Source organism: Megalopta genalis, chromosome 1 (genome assembly GCF_051020955.1).
Source record: "Megalopta genalis isolate 19385.01 chromosome 1, iyMegGena1_principal, whole genome shotgun sequence".
Classification (NCBI taxonomy): Eukaryota; Metazoa; Arthropoda; class Insecta; order Hymenoptera; family Halictidae; genus Megalopta; species Megalopta genalis.
The window spans coordinates 12,982,476-13,008,903 of NC_135013.1; the positions used below are offsets into that span (position 1 = coordinate 12,982,476).

The 26,428-nt window shown below is 42.1% G+C and overlaps 1 protein-coding gene across 5 annotated transcripts; it reads right to left on the minus strand.

The window, feature by feature from the left end:
- Positions 1-3,655: 3,655 nt before the first annotated feature.
- On the minus strand, positions 3,656-21,482 carry LOC117228865 (farnesol dehydrogenase). 5 transcript variants are annotated; one of them, XM_033484891.2, is made up of 10 exons: positions 21,361-21,482; positions 20,309-20,524; positions 18,399-18,499; positions 17,964-18,316; positions 8,385-8,700; positions 7,509-7,635; positions 5,947-6,100; positions 5,736-5,873; positions 4,570-4,635; positions 3,656-3,852 (listed from the first exon to the last, which is right to left on the minus strand). In XM_033484891.2, the coding sequence occupies exons 5-9, from the start codon at positions 8,686-8,688 to the stop codon at positions 4,594-4,596; spliced, it is 765 nt and encodes a 254-aa protein (XP_033340782.2). In that variant the 5' UTR covers positions 8,689-8,700; positions 17,964-18,316; positions 18,399-18,499; positions 20,309-20,524; positions 21,361-21,482; the 3' UTR covers positions 3,656-3,852; positions 4,570-4,593. The 5 variants fall into 5 exon arrangements, with proteins under 5 accessions (XP_033340782.2, XP_033340779.2, XP_033340783.2 ...); XM_033484888.2 differs by lacking the exon at positions 17,964-18,316; XM_033484892.2 differs by having other exon boundaries at positions 18,399-20,524.
- Positions 21,483-26,428: the final 4,946 nt, after the last annotated feature.

Sequence of the window (26,428 nt, forward strand, 5' to 3'; positions counted from 1 at the left end):
CTAGTATCATCCGATTTACGGAGACGGCCCACGAATTTTTCATGGCGGCCGCTCACGCTCGCGCGTCCGCGCGCGCGTACTTACATTTTTTATAAATATTAAAAGCTTTTAAGCCCCGGCTGGCGCTCCTTATTTACCCGGGCGATGTGCTCCCGCTGCTGCGAATGGTATGTAGCTCGATGGTTTTTCAGCAGTGTCCCTGGTGAATGTTTCAAAGTTTCCGACTGCGATGGTTCCGGCGATGCGCGCTCGCGAATCCGAGTCAATTTCAATATTACAAATACACGATGAAGCGGGAAGTTCTCGCATCGAGGTAAAAGAAGATTCGAGTATTAATGCCAAGGATGTTGAAATGACGGGATCGAATTTATTACGACTTCGTGCAGTTTCGTACTATGTGCTCGAATTGAAACCGTGTAATGGTTTTCATACAGTGGAAACGTTTGATCATCTTTGCGACAATGTCGTGGATTTCAGAATTAATCCAGAGAGGTGAGACCATTTTTAAACGGTAACTGAGATCTTGCAGAATAGTGGCAAAATAAGGAGGAACGATGATATGTAAATATTAACCTTGAAAATACTTATCGAGATTGACGTTTTCGACCAAGATCAACTTTAAGTCAATTCAAGTTCGATAAATATTCTCAAGGTCACAAGTCATTATACAACGTTTCAGCTTTAATTTGCAAAAAATCGCATTGATCTAGCTTAGCTCTATCAGACGTTTTACAATTTTGTTGCTACGAAAGCTCTGCTAAGAAAATCGATGTTACTAATAGCCCAAAGAAATGTTCATAGTCCTAAGAATTAAATGATCCTCCAATTAGCTGTTTTTGACGACTATAATCGTCATAATACAAAAATATCCAACTTGACAAGAGGGATATATGTATACTATGATATTCTTTAACAAATTTCATATTTTGTAAAAGCGTTGAATTTCAACAAAATATGAAGAAAATCAAACATATTCGGTATAATTACACTAATTTACACACTTTTCAAAGAGATCGCGATAGCTACCTGTTTAAATACGAATGTTATTCACTTCTTCTGATCCAAAACGACATCTCGTTCTTCTCTTATCGCAGTCTATGAATGGAAGTAAATGAAAACAATTGTACAACGAAAATTGTCTCGTTCTGTCAGGGAAATAATTAAGGACCAAGAACAGCTAATCAGTTGTAAACGAAATAATAGTGCAATGGGTCAACAATCACACTGCGTGTTAAGAGCGGATCTTTGAATTCGATTGGTGCTTATACAATTCAAAAAAGTGTTTAGAGAATACCAAACTGGGATTTAAAGCTAAGCGCTTTCGGTTCCTATTTTGCTGTCAAGACGAGCTTGACAAACAAAACGAAAAGTAAGGAAAAGAAAAAAAGCAGCTATACGATGTACGTGCGTCAATAAAGTTTGATCGCGACACGAGATCTGAACAGCGCGATCGCGCTGCTTGGGACTCAAACGGTTAAGAACAAAATCAGGTGTTTGCAAGACTTTGGTGAGAGTAGCATCTCAAAGTGCAAACAAGATACAGGGTTCAAGGAAACGATTTCGAGTAGATAGTTGTGTAATTCGGGAATACCTTGTACACGCGCGTCCGAAACTGCTAGAAGCAAGCTAGAATTTGTTTGACACCTTAACTGTTCCGCGCACCAAGAGATGCCTCGGGTGACAGTAAAGCTCCGCACAATGCGCGAGCTTTTGAACTCGCTGTCGGAAGTTTGCGTGCAGACCGGCTTCTCGAGTGTACACACGCTGAACGCATCCGCCTCGTCGGCCATAATGACTTTCGCCACTGAAGATTTCACTTTCGTTCGACACGCTTCCGTTCTTCGATCAAACGGCTACAAACTTGTCTACAGGGTATCCAGAAAATCATAACCCTTTGACTACGGGGCAGTCACAATTAATTCTAATTCACTGTTAACCTCGAGTGGTGACTCGGAGGCATCACTAAAAAATTGTCGTATCACGATCCAAGATAATTTTTATATCAACAAAGTTTAGATTCGAAAAAATTGTTAAAAGTGCAACTGTTGTACGAGTCACCGTAAGATGCAATTTCATACGCATAAAATGCACTTTGTCCTATAAAATGGGAATACTGCAGGTCAGAAAAATTATTTTACATTTACAGTTAAAAATGGTTCCGAGTGCAAAGGGTTAATACTACTATACTAATACTAATTCAGGACGTACACCGAGAACGATAAACTTTTCGTTAGACGCGCATTTCTGAGAGAATATATTAAAAGAATCAAAGCACATTGAATTCCCTTACATTAAAACAGTATTATTTATATTTTTGTATTTCGCATTGACTTGTTAGTGTACATATTACAAATTTAGCATTAACATCGAGCTTTTTGATCGATAAAATTTTCCGGGCACCTATAGACGCCTCTTGTGTCAGTAGACCGAAATAGGTTAAGCGCCTCTATGGGCGCCTACAGTATCATAAACTCAAGTTTTCTAAGCGCCTTTAGGCGCCACCAGCAGTCAAACGGTTAACACGCTCACGGAAATTCATTAATCATTCAACAAATGTGGAACGTGTTTTAGGCATCAAAGACATTCTGTGGGGTAACATGGAAACTTTCCAACGTCAGATTTTCTGTTGAAAGCACGGTGAAAATAGTTGCAGAAACTGTACACAGTAATTTCTCACTAATTCGCGCTCAGGTTGCGCACGAAAGTAAACAATTTGGGAAGTGGAGATACGATTAGTCGAGCCTCGTGGCTCGTTTTTATAGTTACCGATTGTCAACAACTATAAAAACGAGTCGCAAGGCTCAAATAATCGTATCTCCTCTTCCCAAATTCTCCATTTTTTTACTTCGATTTTTACTTCTATTTTTACTTCTATTTTCCTCATTTCAATTTTTATAAAATGAGATGTGGAGAAATGAATTTGCGGAAAGATTCGCAAGAAAATTTTCTTTTCACGACTATTCGCATTCAGTACCTACTACTTCGTCAAAGATGGATCGACTTTCTCTATTGTATCATGTATAGCACGTGTCAAAGATGCATTTAAATATTCATAATTCCAAACACTAATCATTAACACGTTCCGTGCCACGTGTACCATCGATGGTACACGCTTGCATGTTTACTTAGTGAACTGAACAAATTGTTTACAAGAAATTTAGAACCGAAGAATCAATTTCCACCGCAAGAATGGGCGTTGATAAGTTTTTGTTACGTTGTTATGTGTATGAGAATTAATAATTGCACGTAATACATCAAGTTTTAGTAAAATATCAAAGTGTGAAGATTCGAGTAAAAAAAGCTCGGCACGGAACGTGTTAACATCGATCTTTACGCAAATTCTCGTTTCATGGATTATTTTAAATGCGAAGTAACGAAAGTCTTTGCAGTAAGCGTATAATATACAATTGTATAATAATACAATTAACTTTCATTAATATGGACGTTTATTTGCATTACACGAACTTGCATATACCATAAATACAGAAAAAACGGAGGACTAATCACCATAAAATGTATGTACATTTAGAAAAATTTGAAGGAAACGATAACAATCATGCAAGACAGTTTTGACACATTTTTCGTATCACAAGGAAAATATTTAGGTGCTTGATCTTAGACAGAATCCCCGTAAGAATTTTCCATCTTCCCTGTCTCCATTCCATATCGTCATATTTATTATTCATTTATATACAGATCAAGAAGTTCTTTCCCATTGATATCGATTGTACAAAAGCGCACTTTTCCTTGGCAAGCATTCGAGGGAAAAAGGTTTTCTCTCTGGTGCCTCGAACAGTGAAAGCAAATTCAGTCGGCCGGTCCCCGCCTCCTGAAAATGGTAGCAGCGCAATTCTGGGAACAGATTAAGTAAATAAATATTAGCATAATTTCGCCGCAGCACCGCGCGGCACTCAATTAACATTTGACACGGTTACCTCGGCGTCGCCGTGATTCGCGATCTGGTTACGGTGTGTTTAACGAAATCGAGAGCGCCGAGCATCGGATAAAATTATATCGCCCGGTGTGGAATAATTAGTGCAAAAACTAAGTACTAGCCGCGGTGCTCGGCGCGGCGGATTTAATGGCGGGCTGGTTACGGTGTCTGTCATCGATTACGGTTAATTAGAGACAGTATCGAGCGGGAGGGGAAGAGTCGCGTAGTTAGTAACTGTTGCTGCTGTGGTTAGAATTAATACCGAGTTTAGTCACGCAGCCCAATAATGGCATCAATCATTCAATTCTAAGGAGCACCGCCCTTGTAATTATGGTCCGGTTATGCGCAGCCAATTTACAGTTTGTAATCAATAGCGCGTAACTAGCGGAACGGACCGGTGCGCTGCATGCAAATCGGATCGCGTTCGACCCCGATTTATATTTATGAAAAAAGCAGCACGATCGCGGACAACCGCTCACGCTCCGCTAAATTTCACGTTGATTAATTCGACGATCGGCCGCGTTACATTAAAACGCCAATTTCGCGTCGCGTTCGAAAGAATTCGTCTGACTTTAAACTCGATAATTAAATGCGGAAAATTCGGATGAAAATCAAGACAACGATCTGTGACTTACCGTATATTGGTCTTAGTCGATCCCTTAATAAAGAATTCCTCGTTGCTGGACTATGATCTCTTTGATCTGGAATTTCGGGAAACAGAACGAACGGTTTAATATGACAAACGAGAAACGATCGAATTTTTCGTGCCTCAAATCTTTAAGGTTTCACGATTAAAACTTAGTTCTACGATGCTTCTAATACGACTTTAACATTTTATCTAACAGACGCTAATTAGAAACACAGCCGACAATTTTCTTTACATTTCTTACATAACAATATTAGTACATTAGAACCTCTCGTTTATCTGAACCATGATTATACAAACAATCTGACACGTATTTTATGCAGGCCACCGTAATATTTTGCTCTTATGTATATGTAAACGATGAAAATATGTAAATGTTTATTCAGATTCATAATGCGAAATATTTATTCTGCATCGTAAAACAGAATAATAAACATTATGATGAAGATTTTATTCTCTATCATAGTAGAATTATATAAAAACTTACTTCGTATCGTATTTTTACGTTCATCTTGTAGGCTTAAAACTAACCTTTCTCTGTCTCAAGTTTTGTCACGCGACATGTTACCGATATGCAAAATAAACTGATTTCTTTCGACGAGCAACTTATGCGTGTCCATCTACAAACATTCCAATTACTCGAACGATGCGAGAAATCGTGAGAATAGCAATGGGGACTTCGATTAATTAAGCATAGGAACCTTTATTATCTGGACTAAAAGTAAAATGCGGCGGGAATGAAAACGGTCCTCTATTATCTATACCGTTCGCCTATTTGAGCTGCCTTGTCCCCAACTGTTCACATAAACGAGGTTCCATAAATACTATTTCGTAATATGACTACGCACATTTCCGTTTTTATAATAAAAATCTCAATAAAATATAAAAGTATAAAAAATATACGACAACCTTGAGTATCGAGAGAGTCCTACTTACATCAATATTTTAAATTTTAATATTGTTACACCATGTTCCAAGATGATTTTTATATTTTTATATTATTTTATATTAATTTAAATTGTTAAAAGTCTACCTGTTGTATGAGTCACCGTAGTTTCGCCTCGCGCTACCACGGTATTTTCACTTGCAACGAACAGGTTTACGAATTGAATTGTTTCTTGTTCCATAAAATTGATTTCCTTTCTGTCATCTTACCTCGACATCAGGACGTCTGGAAAGCGCGTAGATGACTGCGTCCGAGACATCCTCGGGTTCTATCACTTGTCTCAGCTGGTTATATATGATCTTGTTGTGTTCCGTGAGGGTTGTGTTAACGCTGCCGGGACTGACGCTCTGAAAGATCGGCGAGGTTGTCGAAGCACCGCGAAACACTGCGATCAAGCTTATGAAAAGTTACGCAACTTACGGTGACACGAATCTGAGCATTGATGAACGCGAGCTCCCGTCGTACCGACTCCGTCAATGCGACGGTTCCGTGTTTGCAGGCCGGGTACATGTGAAAGCCATTCGAGCCCTCGACGTCCGAGAAGATAGGCGTGTGCGACATGTGCCCGGCAATGCTGTGGCGCAGAACAAAAAATCTGATTGAACACCTCATTTTCAATCGAGTCCCTCATTTTCGAAACTAGAGTTCAGTGAGTTCAGTGCTTTTCGATATTGCTGCACGGTTAAATTTACACGAAAACTCGATTGGAGTTGTTATGTCGCGACGCTGATACTGTTTGTATAAGATCACAGACGAGATATCTCGCGAGGTATTGCCGCTTGTGCGGTGCCACGGACGTGTTATCCCGCGACAAAATACCGTTCGTGCGGTGCCACGGACGTGTTATCCCGCGACAAAATACCGTTCGTGCGGTGCCACGGACGTGTTATCCCGCGACAAAATACCGTTCGTGCGGTGCCATGGACGTCTTATACCGCGACAAAATACCGTGCGTGCGGTGCCATGGACGTGTTATACCGCGACAAAATACCGTTCGTGCGGTGCCACGGACGTGTTATCCCGCGACAAAATACCGTTCGTGCGGTGCCATGGACGTGTTATACCACGACAAACTACCGTTCATGCGGTGCCATGGATGTGTTATACCGCGACGCAATACCGTTCGTGCGGTGCCACGGACGTGTTATCCCGCGACGCAATACCGTTCGTGCGGTGCCATGGACGTCTTATACCGCGACAAAATACCGTTCGTGCGGTGCCACGGACGTGTTATCCCGCGACAAAATACCGTTCGTGCGGTGCCATGGACGTGTTATACCGCGACAAACCACCGTTCATGCGGTGCCATGGACGTGTTATACCGCGACAAAATACCGTTCGTGCGGTGCCACAGACGAGTAGACACACTTTAATTCGGGAACAAAAACATGGGTCCAAACACAATATCAATCTGACTACGTTCAAGCATAAGTTTATTATTATAGATTGCGTTTCTATTAATCTGATTTACACCGTGTCTGGACTCATTTTAATCACGAGAAACGCGGCTATTCGTTCATGCTACACTTACAAAGACAGGGCAATATATACAGAAATTCCGTTTTAAAAGAGTGTACGAATACTTTCTGCTGTAATTGCTGAACAATCGCTGTGCAATCATTTGTGCAACGTGAGTCATTTTCCTGACATATCTCAACAGTTGTTGTTTGCAAAGGATGTCTACGTCTGTGAGAGAACTATCATGATAAAGTAGGTCGAGCTTCTTAATATTTCAATATCATCGTAATGGTATCACGTATTTTAATTAGCCTAACTGTGCCAATCCACCTATCGACAGTTTCAAATACGGTCGGTTCAAATTCTTTTATCCATTTCTACCACACTATAACAGTAACGTTGAAGCTAGTGAACAAATAAATTCTTTGGTGGAATTATTCTCAAAGTATAAAGACGGCGTTGATCTAATAGAATTGTATCGACACGACGAATACGTTCGAACGACACGAGGTTCGCAACAATACCTGTTTATATTGATAATATGTCCTTCGTTATTCTTTTTGCGCATCGAACGCACTGCTCGGGACATGAACACCGGAGTTGCAAGCATGAACACGTTCACCATCTTCTCTATCGATTGCCAGTCGCTGTCTGCGAACAGTATTTTTTTCCAGTAAGAAAAAACTTAGGCCCACCGCGTCAGTGTTATTTGACTCGCAAAAGTTGAATTGATACTGTCAATTTATTACTATATGATCGTTGGATGCATGAAATTCACTATAACTCGGCAGTACACACGTGAAGGTTCAGTGAACCCGCATCATTAGGAAGCCTGATTTCCTTCTCGTACTTATACAGGGTGTCCCAAAACTATGGTATTTCCGGGAAATGAGGGATTCCTGAGGTAATTTGAAGTAACCTTTTCCTTAGCGAAAATGCAATCCGCGGCTTCGTTTACGAGTTATTAACGAAAAACGTTGACCAATGAGTGGAGAGCTCTGTTGGCGCTAGGCAGCCCGTACCAACAAGCGAACGAAGCCCAATTCCGTTCATTGGCTCGGCCGCCTCGCGCCAGCTGATCTCGTTTCTTATTGGTCAGCGTTTTTCGTTAATAACTCGCAAACGAAGCCTCGGATTGCATTTTCGCTAAGGAAAAGGTTACTTCAAAAAAATGATATCTCCTCATTTCTCGGAAGTACCATAAGTTTTGGACACCCTGTATGACATTAAGTCAGTGAATGCATACATGTATAATCGTTCAGATTACAAACATGTAGTTTTCCTATATGGATACAAAATGAAAATGAGATCGTAAATCGTGACCGTTATCGAGTAACTGACACAGTTACTGCGACAGCAGCTAGGAAAGATTGCACCATGTTTTTGAAATAGTTCGCTACCTATGATACGCCTGAAGTTCGCGATGCCGGCATTGTTCACCATGATGTCCACTCCGCCAATCGTCTCGACGAAGTTGAAAACCTTGTCAACGTCCGGCTCTTTGGTGACGTCGCACTGCAGAAGATGGTACTGTCCTCTTTCCCTGATTTTGTTCCAGTTATCGGCGGCCTGTCTTAATTTGTCGTATTGCATGTCAACGGCCACCACGGTCACTTTGTGTTGTAAAAGTGCGACGGTGATCGCTTCGCCGATGCCGGATGCTGCACCCGTAACTACCGCGTTTTTGCCAGCCCACCGTTCCATGATGTTTTGTTGCTGCAATCAGTCGGTTATGCGACATTTCTTAATAGAACGATCGAGACGAAGATCGTTATTCAAGTTTCTTGCAGGATCAATCTAAAAACTATCCACACTGTACTGCGCATTTACATACCGAAGACAAGAAATATAATAACAAAAACACGGAATTAATCTCGTCAACGAGTTCTCCGAAAAGGATGACTCGAGTCTCGCGCGAACCGGCCTATGACGTGGAAACTGTTTCACTGATCAACAACTGTAATAGTAGGGCTATATATTTCGCGCTAAACTATGCACTCGTTTTTTCTTAAACGTTCCTTAACATGTTAAGCATAGATATGCGCGTAATAACTCAGTTGATAAGGTTTTACACATAAAATATAGTTCGCCTCTCATTGGTCAGTGTTTTTCGTAATAACTCGCGCCCTCACTGTTTATGAAAAGACGTGTTTAAATCAAGTGACGCGTTTAAGATTTTATAATAAATTGTTTACTGCAAATGGACACACGTAAGAACGTTTGCTTATACCAAATTTCAATAAAATTGAGTGTCATGAATAATGAAAATATTTACATTTTAATCTTCGTGTTACGTAATATTTGGTCTACGGAAATATTCGTACCACACTTCGGCAAAGACAGTTCTGTTTTGTTTCGATCGTCGTTTCCCATTGAAAATGAACTCTACAGGGTGTCCCAAAAATGTCTCGCAATCCGAAAATGGCGGGTTCCTCAGATCATTTGCAGCAGCTTCTTCCTTTACAAAAATTTTCTCCGAAGCACCGTTAACGAGTTATTAACGAAAAACAGTGATTAATAAGAATCGAGTACGGCTGACGCGAGGCGGCCCAGCCAATCAGCGCACGAAGCCCAGTTCCGCTCATTGGCTCGGTCGCCTCGCGCCAGCTGAGCTGGGATTCGACCGCCTCGACCGCTGGCGCCGTTGACTCGGCCGCCTTGACCGCTGGCGCCGTTGGCTCGCGTCAGCTGAGCTCGCCTCTCATTGGTCCTTGTTTTTCGTTAATAACTCGTTAACGGTGCCTCGGAGAAAATTTTTGTAAAGGAAGAAGCTGCTTCAAATAATCTGAGGAACCCGCCATTTTCGGATTGCGAGACATTTTTGGGACACCCTGTATAGCTTGAATTTCATCAAGTTAGAACTGCATTATTGCATCGCTGTTTAACCGTTTGAGTCTCAGGGGTTATTCAGAAAACACGGTCGAAAAGTGGCGAACAACGGAATAGCGCTTGTTTTAATCGATTGCGAAGAGAACCAAGCGGCGCGATAGCGCTCGTCAAGATTGATAAACAAAATAAAAAGAAAAAGAATGAAAAAAGGCAGCTATGCGATGTAAGTGCGTCACTAAAGAGCGATCGCGCTGCTTGGGACTCAAACGGTTAAATACGAATGTTATTCACTTCTTCCGGACCCAAAACGAAATCTCGTTCTTCTCTTGTCGCAATCTACGAATAAAAGTAAATGAAAACAATTGTACAATGAAAATTGTCTCGTTCTGCCAGGGAAATAATCAAAGACCAAGAAGAGCTAATCAGTTGTAAATGAAATAATAGTGCAATGGGTCAACAATCACTCTGCGTGTTAAGAGCGGATCTCTGAATTTGGTACTTACACAATTCAAAAAAGTGTTTAGAGAGTACCAAACTGGGATTTAACCCCATAACGCACAGTTTTCTTGAAAAAAATCGGTAAAAAAAATCAATTTTTGTAAATGTAAAAAGACACAATTTAGAACATTGCTAGAACAACAGAAGAAGATATAGCCGTTGATTAGAAGTAGATAAGCAATATCCAAACAAATCCACATCCTCAAAGGTTTCCATTTGTTACCGCCCCTGATTCAACTTTTTTTTTGGTGGAGAATTTTGATATACTGCGCTTTTTTGTTCCATGGAAAAAAGGCTCTATTTTATTCTTGAATAAATAAGTGTTATAGCTTACAATTCCATGTAAATGATAAATATCAATTAAATCAATTTTTGTTCTTCGCTTTCACATTGTTATGTTCAATTCTCGATTATATTCGAGTATGAAAAATTATAGCAGCATAAAATACAACGCCGCTCGAATTATCTCGAGTGTGCACAGTTTGGCCTGTTTAGCGCGCTCGAATTAACTCGAGCGTACAAGTTAAGGGGTCAAAGCTAAGCGCTTTCGGTTCCTATTTTGATGTCAAGACGAGCGGGAGAGTTGGGTCCACGGATCGAGTCAACAATCGAATATCACCGCTTCGCGTTCGTTCTTTTTCCCAAACAGTTTGCATGCCGCAAACCAGGTTCTGTAATCGGACCAAGCCGGTCTTCCTCCACGGATAAACGATCGCCGTTTCCCAGTCGCAATAACAACGGCGTGTATCGATCTCGTTGCGCCGTTGCAGCTGGTGCCGGGGGTCCGTCCGGTGGTCCTCAGACCCGGAACATTATTCTCGTTCGCGCGGCACGACGAGGAAATCAACAAGAAAACCAGCGGAAGCTTTATCCGTTTCCTGGTGCTGAGCACCAGATGCTCCTGTAGCTCGGTCATTTCTCAACGTTCCTGTGATTATACGAGCCAGAGCTCCAATCCCCGCGCGCGATCCCTTGCCGCCATCTCACGGTTACTTACCGCCATGATTCCGCCTGTATTTTTCATAGTCGCCGGTCGGCGACTTGCTCCCGAAACCGTGCGAACATATTTTACCGTTCGATCGCTATTTGCGATGGCAGAAGTGATTCTTGGCTTTTTATTTCGTCGAAGATCGACTCGCTTGCGATTCATAATGCTTGGAGACAGTGGGATCTGTTAATATTTTCAGGCGCCAGGTTATTTGCCCTGATTTTTCCGTGTAAATTGTCCTTGGGGGCGTGGCTTCATCTCTTGCCACAATCTCTCGGTTACTTACCGCCATGATTCCGCCTGTATTTTTCATAGTCGCCGGTCGGCGACTTGCTCCCGAAACCGTGCGAACATATTTTACCGTTCGATCGCTATTTGCGATGGCAGAAGTGATTCTTGGCTTTTTATTTCGTCGAAGATCGTCTCGCTTGCGATTCATAGTGCTTGGAGACAGTGGGATCTGTTAATAAATTCAGGCGCCAGGTTATTTGCCCTGATTTTTCCGTGTCAATTGTCTTTGGGGGCGTGGCTTCATCTCTTGCCACAATCTCTCGGTTAATTACCGCCATGATACCGCCTGTATTTTTCATAGTCGCCGGTCGGCGACTTGCTCCCGAAACCGTGCGAACATATTTTACCGTTCGATCGCTATTTGCGATGGCAGAAGTGATTCTTGGCTTTTTATTTCGTCGAAGATCGTCTCGCTTGCGATTCATAGTGCTTGGAGACAGTGGGATCTGTTAATATTTTCAGGCGCCAGGTTATTTGCCCTGATTTTTCCGTGTAAATTGTCCTTGGGGGCGTGGCTTCATCTCTTGCCACAATCTCTCGGTTACTTACCGCCATGATTCCGCCTGTATTTTTCATAGTCGCCGGTCGGCGACTTGCTCCCGAAACCGTGCGAACATATTTTACCGTTCGATCGCTATTTGCGATGGCAGAAGTGATTCTTGGCTTTTTATTTCGTCGAAGATCGTCTCGCTTGCGATTCATAGTGCTTGGAGACAGTGGGATCTGTTAATAAATTCAGGCGCGAGGTTATTTGCCCTGATTCTCCGTGTGAATTGTCCTTGGGGGCGTGGCTTCTTCGTTCTGAGCAGTAGGGCTGTGCTCCACGGGACAATCCGTGCGTATGTCTTGTTTAGAATGATTGAAAAAAAGCTTCACTCTTCTGAATCTTGTGAGAGGATCGATCAGAGCATCATTTACCACCTTCTCTTTGTTTAGGTTTCTCTGAGTGGGTGTGGCTTCAGTGCTCCTCATGCCAGTGCAGCCAGGAACTATCCTGGCTCCATAAGGTAATTTATATCTTCGTCTGACCTGATTACCCATAGCCTCGGCCCTGTCGGACAGAGAGAAGCGAGCAGCGAAGCACATGGCGGCGAAACATCGTGTACATGTTGCCGACGAACATTTTCTCGACCTACTCAAAATGTACATCGTTCTGACACTTCTATCAGGCCGTTTCTTCTTCAGAAATGTCTACAGAATCCGATCCTGGGTAGAGTTTTCCTGCTGAACAAAAAACTTTTCGTAAAAATACAAAAATATTGCGCAGAAACTGCTCACGTCGACACTTTTTAAAACTTTGACATTAATTTATTGCTATTTAGGACCAAAAACAATTAATAAATTGCATGCCACTATAGTCGGGAAACTTTCCTCTATCTTTTAACACATATTAGAACTTTCTAACGTTTGTACTTTTCATGCAATACCTCATTTTTGTCGAAAATTTTGGGTTTTTACAAAAGTTCGTTTATTTAAAAAACTGAGGGTGTGTGTGATGGAGCAATTTGGTTTTCGGATTCTTGTTCAGGGAGTGAAGCTCAACAAGAATTTCATAGTGGCTATAGGAACCCAGAAAAAAACTTTGATTTTGTCGGACAGTGTTATTCGTCCCGGTCTTTCTGCATAAATATCTCTGAGTAGGCGTGGCTTTGTGGCTCTGAGTAGGCGTAGCTTCGCGACTCCGAACGAGCGGGATTTCGCAACTCTTAATCCCAACGCTGCTAAAACAACATTTTTCAAAGCAACCTACGCTCGTAACAATTCACAGCGACCCACAGGACGAGTTTTTATACTTTTAAATCGCCGGAGGGCCTGCGGAAGATCATTACCGAATAGGAGTTTCGCGGAGTAATGTGCGTGCGTCTAGAGCGATCTATAGGAAGCTTAACCCTTTCAAATCTCGTCGCCGGCTTTAGCTGAAAGAGTATCGTGCCGGGGACGACGCGTGGCTAATTCAGTGTTCTGATATATGGAAGAGAAAAACGACTGCATGGTAGCATGCTCTACCTGTAACAAAACGATGCCGGTAATCACACCGCACACCGTTGAGAAATGATCGAGTGGCGAAAGCATCTGGTGCTCGAACCGAGAAACAAGTAAAGTCTCGGCGCTCGGTTTTCTTGTTGATTTCCTCATCGTTTACCACGACCGAGAATAATATTCTCTCGGCCGGTCGGTTTACTTTTCCTTCTCTGTTTCTGATTATCTAACCGACCCATCGTACTGCCTCTTTCGAGTACTCGAATCTCTCCGGTACACAGTTGAAATTTTACGGGCAACGAATCCTGCCATTATTCAGAGGCTTTTAATGTTAAATGGATGCAAAATATGTTTACGCGCGCAATAAACAGAAGATCGATTGGCGAACGATGAAACATTTCCTCGAATTGTATTGCGGATTTTTATGCAAAACGAAAATTGTCTAAGTAAGAAACATAAATTAGATGAAGAGATGTTTTTCCTCTTTTAATAATTGCAATAAATTAAACGTAACGTAGCGGTGTTATTAAATTTTTCTAATGCATCATAGTTACAATTTTGTGTTCGATCTATAGATTTTTGTCATAAATGCATAACTGTTAATAAGAGCAACTGTTATCACGATGGAGAGAAATTTCTCATGAAATTAAGGTAATTTTTCGTTAGATCAAGAAAAATTCTTGACATAATAGCTCGTTTGAATCCAGAGGAAAGTTATCCCGGCCAATTTACCGGGCGTTGAATTACGTTACAGTAAATAAAGGAAAGTTAGTAATAATCTGTAACTGAATTTTAGCCGGGGAGCATCGACGATCTTTTTAACGAGAAATTATCTGCGTTAAGCTGTCGGATGCAAGAAACTTCTGGCTCGTCGAAACTCGTGGTTTCGCGTCCATTTTCATCTCGCCCTGCCATTACTCAGCTCATGGACTCGAGGAGAGACACTCGTTGCTGTGAAAGGGAAACGGCTCCGCCATAAAACGCGGACCAATCGATGCGAATTCTGGAGGTCCTCTCAATTCCTTCCAATAAAATTGAACATACCTCCGCATCTATCTGAAGGGGATACACTTTGAAGCTCGGAACGACATGCATTTACGAAAATTTGCTGTACAGCAACGAGTGGATTTTTCAACCTAATTTCTATGGGATTTTATGGAGCGCGTATAATCGAATGCGTGCAATCAACTTTTCCTCGCAGAAATAATAAAATGTTCGCAGGAATGAAGCAACCGTGTCTAGAAAGTGGAAAATACAAAGTTCTGTCATTTTCAGGGAACGCGTTACGTTATCCTGGACCCAATTTTCCGAGGGATTAAATCACAGTGAAATGCAGGTAATTAACAGAGAACGGAGACAGATTTTCACTTTGAATTTTAGATTCCTTGTGCCGCATTTTTCCACGTTCTGCCCGGGCAACTTAAAACTCGTTAACTTTCAAGCAGCAACAGCGGAACCGTAAATCCACCGTCAGGTTCAGTTAATAACGGGCACCATAATCTTCCCGATGAATCGTTCTCTCTCCCTCTCTCCCTGTCCCTGCGAAAGTTCCGGTAATCACGGCAATAAAGATGGCGATCCCGGGCGAACTGTCTTCGTAACGCGTAAAACTTTTTTCCACGGTAGCGTTACGCCGAGTTACAGCCTCGAATCCCATCGAGATGGTATTCCATGAAATTTCTGCCAGACGTATAACGATTGCCGCAGGCGATGCTCCCGATGGCATCTTCGGGGGCGTCATGGATTAGCCACATTCTGCGAGATACCGGCGCTGGTGCTGGCCAGGCACGGTAAAAAGGACGTGCGAACCCCGGATGAAATCGAGGGTTCGAAAAGACACCGGCGTGATTCGCCGCGCTGGAAATACGTTTCGAAACGGCGGTGGCATCGTTAAAATTCAATGGTGTGGATCCGACGTCCCCGTTTCGCTATCCCCTTTTCTTGCGAAACGCTGTCAGCGAGCGAAAATTCGAGGTAAATCATTGCGCATGTTCACGGGTATTTAAACGCCCGAGTCAATGATTTTGTATGTCTAGAGAAAATGTAAAATCATAGAAAAAAAGCACTAGAAATTGTTAGTGGCGACACTGCGTGAACGAGAAAACGATTCCTGTGCACTTGATGCGGACAATTTTTATTTTGCATTAGATTTACGGTTTAATTATTTCTGCCATTATTGCAATCTTAGCACTAGATTTTTTATTTTATTTTTATTTTATTAACTTAGAGCATCTACAATCAGTTCCCTCGTGGGATTACGAGTTAATTTGTTAACGGTTTTCAGTGACACGAGGAGACTTGACTTATATTGTTGCATTAGATCATTGTACATTATAGTATAGTAACTTGTGTGTGATCTTCGTTATAGTTGCGATAATATTCGATTTGCTTGGTGAATCTGTTTATCTGTTTTTTCAGATTTCAGAGATTATACTCTTTTAATCTGTAATTGTTAGTATCGGTACGAATTCATTGCTAATGATATTTTATATTGTGATAACTAGACTGCGAATCTTTGTGCAAAATAATCATTTTCCGAATCAATTGTTCAAAGCAGAAGCTAAATAAGACGGTACATTTTCTTTTAATAAGAGATTATACCTTTTTAATCTCTCTCTCTCTCTCTCTCTCTCTCTCTCTCTTTCTCTCTCTCAGTAATTGTTAGTATCGGCACGAATTAATTGTTAATGATATTTTATATTGTGATAACTAGACTGCGAATCTTTGTGCAAAATAATCATTTTCCGAATCAATTGTTCAAAGCAGAAGCCAAATAAGACGGTACTTTTTTTTCTAATAATTTCGTTGAAGTAAGGAGAATGTAAGAGTGTTCTTAAATTCTTCACATAGTCGATTTGATCATAAACGCATGAAATCAATATAAGCCATTGCAGTTGATTAATCATTACGCGTGCATCTTGAGGAAGATACGGAAGATACCGTGTTTCCACACGGTCCCAATTAAATTACCAGGGACTGTAATATAATACCATCAGGCTCCCGAGAAGTTCCCGGACCGAAAATTTCCCTCGATTTGCATCCGGTCGGATAAGCGTCGTCGCCGCAGCTGCTCCACAACACTCTGTTTATCCCCGCGTGTAATATCCGGTCACTCGTTAATTTCTCGGCGTCTCGTTCGCGGTCATTCCCATCGGTTCGGAGAGTTTCGGGGCCTCCTTGAAAGCTCGCCACGGGGTCCGGAGGGTTATGGGGGTAGATCCGGAGACCGATCTCTTCTCCTATACATATTCATGCGGCGATAAGCCCCGGCCGCGCTGATCTTCCGTGGAACGGAACAAGGGAAGAATGGAAAGTAGGAGAGACACGAGACCTCGCCGGAGACGTCTCCCGGCGCTCTGGGGAACGCTTGTCAACCCCTTTTTTCGAATGCCACCGGTTCCCCCTTTATTGCCACGCAATAATGATGCCCTTCGAGGGACTCGTAACGAGGATTGTGACAGCAGGAGCGACGGGACCTGCCGAAATGCACTTTCCGCGTCGCGAATTCCGTCGTCGCTTTCGGCTTGTTAAGCCACGCTTATGCTGCTGCGACCAGCCCGCAGAAATACGTCCTACTGTTTGCGGAACGAAAGTGTTTGCGACGATTCGATGACCACGTCGCAGCTGTAACATGAATGTGTCTGAATCCGTTCTACGAGGGTATTCGTGTGAAATACGGACTTGTATCTGTTTTACATTAATACGAAAATATTATGTTATATTCATATCTATATTATGTTATAGTAGGAAAAAAAATTAACGTCGTGACATTAATTTTTAATACTACCGTAACATTGTTATCAGATGAGTACATCTATACAAAATTGCAAGGTATTATTTATTATTATATCGTACATATTGCAATTTAGGCACAACTAGTTTCTTTTTTATATGGCACCGACGTTAAAGAGTTGAAATGAATGTTACCAAAACTCTTAATTTTCATCATTTTTATTTTAAAATTCGATTTCATTTCTTCGCAGGCGAATGTCTTCGTTAGAACAGTAAAAAAGTGATTATTTTCAAATAATGTCACCTAATTTTTAATTCAGTATATCTTTTCTTTCATTCAGTTCTTATATTATACTATTGAGTACATGTTCTTGTTTCATAATGAGGAAATAGATACATCTGCTTCATCAAATAGTGCACTAGCAATAATTCTTATCAACCAGAGATTGTATTTTAATTGATAATACTTCTCAAAGTTTTAACGAGAAATATTAATATATACAAACGCATCGATTCCTTAAAATATAATTGTTCGTCTTTTCTTGGTGTCGAAAAGGTGAGCAATATTTTTTGGTTTCCAAAATCGTGCGCCCCAAAATTTTTTTCAATAGCCCTACGCTTAACCGAACCAAATAATTATATCTTGAGAAATCATACTTACTTCTGGTTCGCCTTTTATGTTTATATTTTCTTGGAAGTCCTTTCTCGATCGATTACTGTATCCAAAGCATTTTTCATCGAAACTTTAGGGATTCTTCGATGCACCACAAAATAGTCACAAAGACGTCCACTCGACTTGTCAGCAACAATTAAAGAAAACTGTCCTAAACGGGCGATCTCGAAGCAAAGCAAAGCGACGACGAAGATCGACGTAACCGCGATTCACTTCCGTTGTCCGCCCGAAATCGTCTCGCCGATAGGTTTCACGTCCCCGCACTCGTGTCCGTTCCCTCACTTTTATCTCCGCATGGTTTGGAGAAGCTCGGCGTGCATTTTCAATCAGCAACTTCCCCGCTGGCACGACGCACAATGCGGCATCACTCACGTGGAGAGACAATATATCCCGGAATCCATTGATAAAACGTACAATACTCACATTCGAAAGCGTCTCTCCTCCATCCCCGCATCCGCCCGGGTCCCCGGGTCTTGTTCGTCGAGCAAATGCTTCCGCATCCTCCCGGCCTCGTCGTATCGTTTCTGTTTGAACATAAACGAGCTACCTCTGCAGGTCCACAAATTTGTAATCACGGGGATAACGACCCTCCGTCGGGGACGGCTGGCTCGTTCGCGGCGCGCTCGCCACTTTTACCGCGAAATGGTCTGCGAGATGACGACCACGGAATGGAACTTTTCCCGAAAAAAAGCCCGGGTATTCCGGCCTTTTTGCGCCGCGCCGTCACCGTTGACTACCGGCTGAATCTAGTCCGCCGCAATGTCGTTACACGAGAATCCCACTGCGAAAGTCGCCCGGCAAAAACCCTTCCCTTCTACCGACCAATAAAACTATGCGCAGGGTTTTCCCGGTGTTTACACCGCCCTCGAGTCCTTTTGTTCCCCGATTCCATTAACCGACCGCGATTTTTCGGGACTCGCCGATCGCCGAGCTCGTTTTCAGTTGTTCCGAGCTGGTCTCAGAAGCCGGGACAGTCTATTAGCTTCGTAACTCTTTAAGTCTTTGACGGTGGTCCGTTTTTATTCAGAGTTGCGAACGTTTCATCGACATAGTTTATGCGCAGGAGAGATGAAATCATTCGCTGTTTGCAGTTAGCCGAATGGAATTGGCTATGTTGATCTCGAAGAAGCGTAGGTTCGAAAATATATGCAACAAATGTATACAGGGTGTCCCGAAAGTGCCTCGTAATCCGGAAATGGCGGGTTCCTCAGATCATTTGAAGCAACTTCTTCCTTTACAACAATTTTCTCCGAGGCACCGTTAACGAGTTATTAACAAAAAACAGCAACCAATAAGAATCGAGTACGGTTGACGTGAGGCGGCCCAGCCAACCAGCGCACGGAACCCAGTTCCGCTCATTGGCTCGGTCGCCTCGCGCCAGCTGAGCTGGGATTCGACCGCCTCGACCGCTGGCGCCGTCGGCTCGGTCGCCTCGCGCCAGCTGAGCTCGCCTCTCATTGGTCACTGTTTTTCGTTAATAACTCGTTAGTAGTGCCTCGGAGAAAATTTTTCTAAAGGAAAAAGTTGCTTCAAATGACCTGAGGAACCCGCCACTTTCAGATTGTGAGACATTTTTGGGACACCCTATATAGTCAGCCTAAAAAGCATTCGAACACTGAATTGAAGATTATTTTACGAGTCGGCGATATTTAAGCTGATTTAATTTCGTAACTACGAGTCGTATCATAATAATTCTGGACTTATTTTGAAGCTTGAAGACCCTTCAAGCTTCGCAATTGGTCGATCAGTTCTTCCTATCATGCTTTTATAACTCAAGCAAATAGAGAACTTGAAGACACGTTCACTTGAAAACGTAACAAATTGAACTACTACTTTTTTAATCATTTTATGAAATAGAGACACGGAACCAGCCTATGTGAACTTTATGTTACTAGTGCAGTACACCTCTCGTTCGAAGCTCAATAAAGTGACTAAGAAAAATCGTACATCAAAGTTTAATAGGTCATTGCAAAGAGGGAATTCTAATCTTTAAATCTATGTTAGGATCAGTCATGAAAACAATTTTCCAGCGCATTTGCAGACGTTTGAATCGACAATATTTTTTAGAAAGTGCATCTCTCCAATTTGCCATCTGTTACATCATGCAAAAACATGTTGCAAAAATCTGAGATGCAATGTACGAATACTTTTCACGCTAACCGTATATGAATATGTACGATAATCGATGCATCTCCGATAATGGTGATTGCGTATGGATTTGGATGGATGTAGTCGTGTTTATCATGAAATCATTCCAAACATCTGCTTCGCGGGTGTCAAGCAGTAGCAGTGCATTTAACTTATCGATTCAACTTATTTTAACTTATCTTAACTCATCTTCCTGATGCAGAAGTCGACGATTTCTTGTGGCATTTTTATTCTTGATGTAATTTTAAGTCTCATCCGCACTCGCCTCGATCTTCCGTATTTTCCACTGCTTCAGAAGTTGTATTACGTTCTGCATGTTGATCTTGTCTACTCCTCCAGTAACGAACTCAATTGCTTATCTTTCCATTGCACTGATTATTTCGTCCTCGCATCGATTCGATCTAAGAGCAATTGAACACATTATTCGAGGCTCGATAAAAATCGTACAACTGGAAATATTATACAAGAGAGACTTCAATCTTCCCTCCCATGATAATTTCAGTCGTGAAAACAATTTTGCAATCGTCTCACGGACGTTCCATTTAATAAAATGTTCTAAAGGAAAACTCAGCTTCTGTTTCCCAGATTTTGTATGATGTACAAGCATCCTCCAGTAATGAACTTAATTGCTTATCTTTCCATTGCACTGATCATTTCGTCCCCGCATCGATTCGATCGAAGAGCAATTGAACACATCATTCAAGACTTGATAAAAACCGTGCAATTAAAAATATTGTACAAGAGGGACTTCAATCTTCCCTCCCATGCTAATTTCAGTCGTGAAAACAATTTTGCAATCGTCTCGCGGACGTTCCATTTAATAAAATGTTCTAAAGGAAAACTCAATTTCGTTTTCCCAGATTTTGTATGATGTACAAGCATCTTTGAGAAAAGTGAACTCGAGCTCTCGTGGAGGCTGAAGCTTCATACTTTAAAACAAGCTTAGATAAACTGCTGTGTAATATTTTTGCACGAAGTAACAGCGGTTTTCGTTATCGATAAGTTAGTGGCATTGATACATAGACTACGCGTTTTATGCATTTATGATCAGATTGAGTAGGCGGAGTTTAAAACAGAAGAAAGATTAAACGAGTCGGATAATATGGGTGAGCTACTTTCAACTCGTTAAAGTCATTAGAGATTATTATTTATACAATAGATGATTATTTATACACAATCAGATTAAGTTTGAAAAACTCAATTAATACATTGCGTTGTAAAAAGAATGAAGACTTACAGTAAATTCTTCCTAGAAGGCCCGGAGATTCTTCGGAATTGAAAACGGTAATCGCCACGTTTCTTCCTTCGCGACGCGTTTTTATAGTTTTCGTCACCTCCCGCGTGCGCCTCCCTCTCTCTCTCTCTCTCCCTCTCTCTAGGGAGAAAGAACTCTAGAATTCTTTCTAGAAAGCACGCAGCTCGGAATTGATAACGGTAATCGGCGGTCACTCGCCTTGTTGTTATCTCGGGCGTGCGCCTCTCTCTCTTTCTCTCTCTCTCTCTCTCTCTCTCTCTCTCTGAGAGTGTGTGTGTGTGTGTGTGTGTGTGTGTGTGTGTGTGTGTGTGTGTGTGTGTTTAAGCGAGAGAAGGTGAAAGGGACAGAGGCGCACGCGCGAGGTGATGACAACTATAAAAAAGCGTCGCGAAGAATCGAAGAATAGTGCCGAGTGTCCGCCGATTACCGTTTTCAATTCCGAGTTCCGGGCCTTCAAGAAAGAATTCTAGAATTCTCTCTCCCTAGAGAGAGAGAGAGAGAGAGAGAGAGAGAGAGAGAGAGAGAGAGAGAGAGGATGGGAATAGAACGAAATTCGGGGCAGTCGGCAAAAAAAGGCAGCAATCGGCAAAGAAAGCAGCAGTCAGAATGCCGGTCTATATTAACACTTTCACAACCGATGACACCACTGTGGTGTCATGGGCAGACCAGTCGTTGTATGCCAGTGACACTCATGTGGTGTCATTGGTAGACCAGTCGTTGTATGCCAGTGACACTCATGTGGTGTCATTGGTAGACCAGTCGTTGTATGCCAGTGACACTCATGTGGTGTCATTGGTAGACCAGTCGTTATTTGCCGGTGACACCCACGTGGTACCATTGATAGGCCAGTCGCTATTTGCCGGTGACTCCCACGTGGTACCAGTGGCAAGCCATTTGCAAAACTTTTCTTAATAACATGCGGTTGTGAAAGTGTTAATGTGAATACATAGTAATGCTAGAATAAAAACGATGACTTCGGAGGCCACAAAGTGATGATTGCGACGGTCGCGTACCTAGTTACATACTACGTACCTTGTTGCTCCGCGGTTTTTCTTATCTGACTCTACCCAAACAAACCGTTTCGTGTCGACTTTCGGGAATTCGAGTCATAGGAGCTGCGTCGCGTGCCGCATCACACGCTTCACCGACTCCGTCGAACCTTAGCATCGACGTAGCAGTAAATTACATAAGCGTGAGACTACCGTAGGGAAATTTACAGCAACCTGAAATTTGGCATTCTAGGGAGAATGTGACACTGGTGAACATGTAAAAGCGTCTTCGGAAAAACTGATTTACGTGAAAGTTGAATTGTTACGTTTTATATCTAGATTTACGGAGCACTAAGAGCAGCTGTTTATTGGTTTAAAAAGGTAATCGTTTAATATTTATTCCGATATTTAACGAGTGTTATTGCAACCCAACACATACTTTGAATAAATAACTTATAAATGTATCTTTGCAATCTCGATAATTGTAAATGAAAAAATTAGTAATCCGTCATTTTGACGACTGCACGATCACTTTTCACATAGTCACAGCAGTTTAAACATCGACTAGTGATACCGATGCATTGCGACGAGCACCTAATTATATTAGGTCATTAAGTACGAAATGCATTCTTTGCTCTATGATTTTACAATAAAATCTGCGCATTTCATGCTGAATGACCTAATAAGACAATATCAGTACTAATCTGAAACTGTCAATCATTAACCGTTAACGTGAAAGGAACGAGGAAAAGATAAGGCGAGCCTCGCAGGTGAAGCAATTTCCGCAGGATTTCGTCGTTGGGACACGCGTGCGAAATACTCCGACTGCTCGAACGTCTCGGTAACAGCCGATATTTCAAGGTGACGCCGGAAGAAATATTGTGACTGGTTGATTAGAATTTATCGCGGGATCGAGGACGACGATGGGCCAACCTCGCGGCGGCGAAGGGGGGGAAAAATTTATATCCGGCTGGCTTATCAACTACGTGACACGTCGCATCCAGATCTCGTTAAAAGCACAGAAACCGGCGCACGGTCGTTGCTCTCGAAACGATTTGACGGCTGTCTCATGCATAATAAGGACTCCTTCAGCCGTCGCGGGGCTTTATTTCTCGCCCGGCGCGGCGCGGCGCGGCGCGGCGTGAGCGTTCTGCAAAGTAATATGATATTTTCTGTCTATTGAGAGGCTGCCGGGCCGGTCCCTCGACGGCCGCGACGGGGAATGGTGGTTTCAAAAGGAAACGGGCGAACGAGAAAGGGGAAAATAATATTACCGATGTAATCTAACAACCCGATAGAAAAATACGTTCCCTGAAAGCTGATTAGCAAGAAGCGTCGGGATCCTTTTGATCCCGGCTGTCGTCCTTCGAGGAAACGGATTCGTAAATTTATTTTCGGTCCGGCGCGGACCGGAGAGCTTGCTCCCTTTGAATGGAAATCTAAAACCGATAAATTAGAAACAGCAATGAATATTTCCAGCGTAAATGTACGTGAACGCTTCGTCGCTGAATCTCCGAATCCTTTTAGTTGCGAGAAAATCCTCTGTACAGACATATTTCACTACGCTTCAATGCTGAACTCGATGCGCGACTTTTGTTCTTTATCTTTGCGTACGATTAGGCAAAGAAAGCATTATTGTAACTCGAGCCCTTAGTACTTTGATTGCCGCGTTGCTCTTATGTGAGTGACGGAATTATTTGCTCAGATTTGAAAATTAATTTGTGCGCTCGTGTATTATATCTCCTTCGTTTCATTAGTTTTCGCAAAGCTTAACACGTTCCGTGCCACGTGTACCATCGATGGTACACGCTTGCATGTTTACTTAGTGAACTGAACAAATTGTTTACAAGAAATTTAGAACCGAAGAATCAATTTCCACCGCAAGAATGGGCGTTGATAAGTTTTTGTTACGTTGTTATGTGTACGAGAATTAATAATTGCACGTAATACATCAAGTTTTAGTAAAATATCAAAGTGTGAAGATTCGAGTAAAAAAAGCTCGGCACGGAACGTGTTAAGAATCTTAAAAATGTGATTGATATCGTACAACTGAACTTTTCAATTTTAATTTGGTCGATAGCGATCGAAGCGATTGGCGCGATAGTTATAGCGTTAACGTCATCACCAGATTGGTGACTCAGAGGCATCTCTAGAAATCTCAAATTTGTTTATATTTTTAAAAAAATACTGAAAGTGTAACTGTTTTACGAGTCTTGCGATTTTAATTTTCGGCAGCAAAAGAATTAAGATGAATTACAATAAATGAAGAATTGAAATAAATAACCCCTTGCACTAAATAACGAGTCAGACTCGTAATGAAGATTTAATTTCGAAATTAGATTTTTCTGTTATCAAAGTCTAAGAATGAAAGTTGCTGAAGACGTACAAGAAACAAACATCGTCTCGTTCAACCACAGAAATTCTTAACCAGTTAAGTGTGTCTGACGACTATATCCGTCATGGAGATGTGACAGAATTTTATGTCATGACGATTACATCCGTCATTCGTAAAATTTTGTTACAATTTGACGTTTAAATTGTAATTCTGGCGAAAACTAAATTATTTTCGTAAATTTTAATATGTTTAAAATGTTTAGAGTTCAAGACCAAATGAAACAAACAAATGACAATTATAAATAATTTTAGTTGTATTCATAACTTCCTTTCGATCGCTTGATTATCGCGACACACACACTGGTAGGCGCTTTGCAAAGAGATCGCCACAGTTAACTGTTTAACCCTTTCGCTACGGCGGTTCAGTCCGCCGTAGCGCCCCTCCTTAACGGAACCACCCGCCGAAATTGTGCACATTGCGCGTGGATAGTGTATTTGGGAAGAAAAGGGATTTTTCTTTAAAACAATATAGTTATAATTTCTGCATAAGGTATAAAGTTATTTAATAGGTAAAAAAAGTTTCATTAACAATGGAAAAAGTGAAGAAATAATATATAATATACAGTAATAAAATAAAACATAATATTCATAATACAAAACATAATACATAATAATTAGTCCTAAAGTTAGTACTTTCGATTTTCTATCCCTTTATGACATGTAACACAATAATAATGGGAAATGCAGGTAGAACAAATATAACTTGAATGGTGTGTCGTTTATTTCGAACTGTCGTTTGTTTGTTTCGTCAAAAGATTCACGCAATAGTAACAAGAGGCGGTGCAGTCCAAAAATTAGGTCGCGATTTTACCAGCATGTCGGATATATCCGGCGTTCGGCTCCGCGAGTGTTTATATGGATGACGGATATATCCGTCGTTCGGAGCGAAAGGGTTAAGAACGAAGAAGAGTGGCGAGCAATGCAGTTGTGAAAGAAATTACAATGCAAAGGGTTAAAACCAAAGACCGGCATCATTTCTCAGCTGGTCTATGCATCTTCGATGAAAACAAAACGGAAGCAAGGTCGAGGCTTTCGAAGACGAGAGGACAGGTATCGATGCATTCCGTCAACATTTGCTCGACCAAGGAATATGTACGGGACAATGCGGATTCGGCGACGTCTGAAGCACCGAAAAATCTGATCCTCGGAATCGTCTTGTCGTCTTGACGGTGTCCCCTTTGTCCGGCCGATCCGCAGGTCCGTCCATAACGATGTCCTCTCGACGAAACCGGCGGTCGACGAGTCTCTCGTTCGATTCTCGCGTCGAGTGACGCAATTACAACGTCCAGGACGCGGCCCGTGGCTCAAGGGTGGCCAGAGGGTGTCCGTCGGGTGGCCGGAGGGTGGCCATAGGGTGGCACCGCGACGCTCAGCACGGTTTTAGGTAAAGCTAAGTACAGTCCGGGACCCTCTTCGAACGTAATTGGCCCTTGGCGAGAGCGCCGGGGCCTCGCTGCTTCATTACGCAAATTGACTGACCGTGTAAGTGGCGCAACGGTCCAGAGTCGAATACCACCACTTACCGCCATAACTTCGGGAACCCCTTCGCTCCGTTACCTGTACCCAATCCGATAGTTATCCCCCGATTGTTGACAGCCGGCTGCGCTCGATACAACGAGTGGCTTTGTACACATCCCGACTTACCTGCGCGGGGTGCTCGTATTCGG

Excerpts from the sequence above, each read along its gene's own strand:
- LOC117228865 (XM_033484888.2), bottom strand. The coding sequence starts at position 20,378 with ATGAGACTTAAAATTACATCAAGAATAAAAATGCCACAAGAAATCGTC. Across the intron at positions 5,874-5,946 it reads ATGCTCAGATTCGTGTCACC|AGCGTCAGTCCCGGCAGCGT; the intron begins GTAAGTTGCGTA and ends CCGATCTTTCAG. Across the intron at positions 4,636-5,735 it reads CCAGACGTCCTGATGTCGAG|ATCAAAGAGATCATAGTCCA; the intron begins GTAAGATGACAG and ends CCGAAATTCCAG.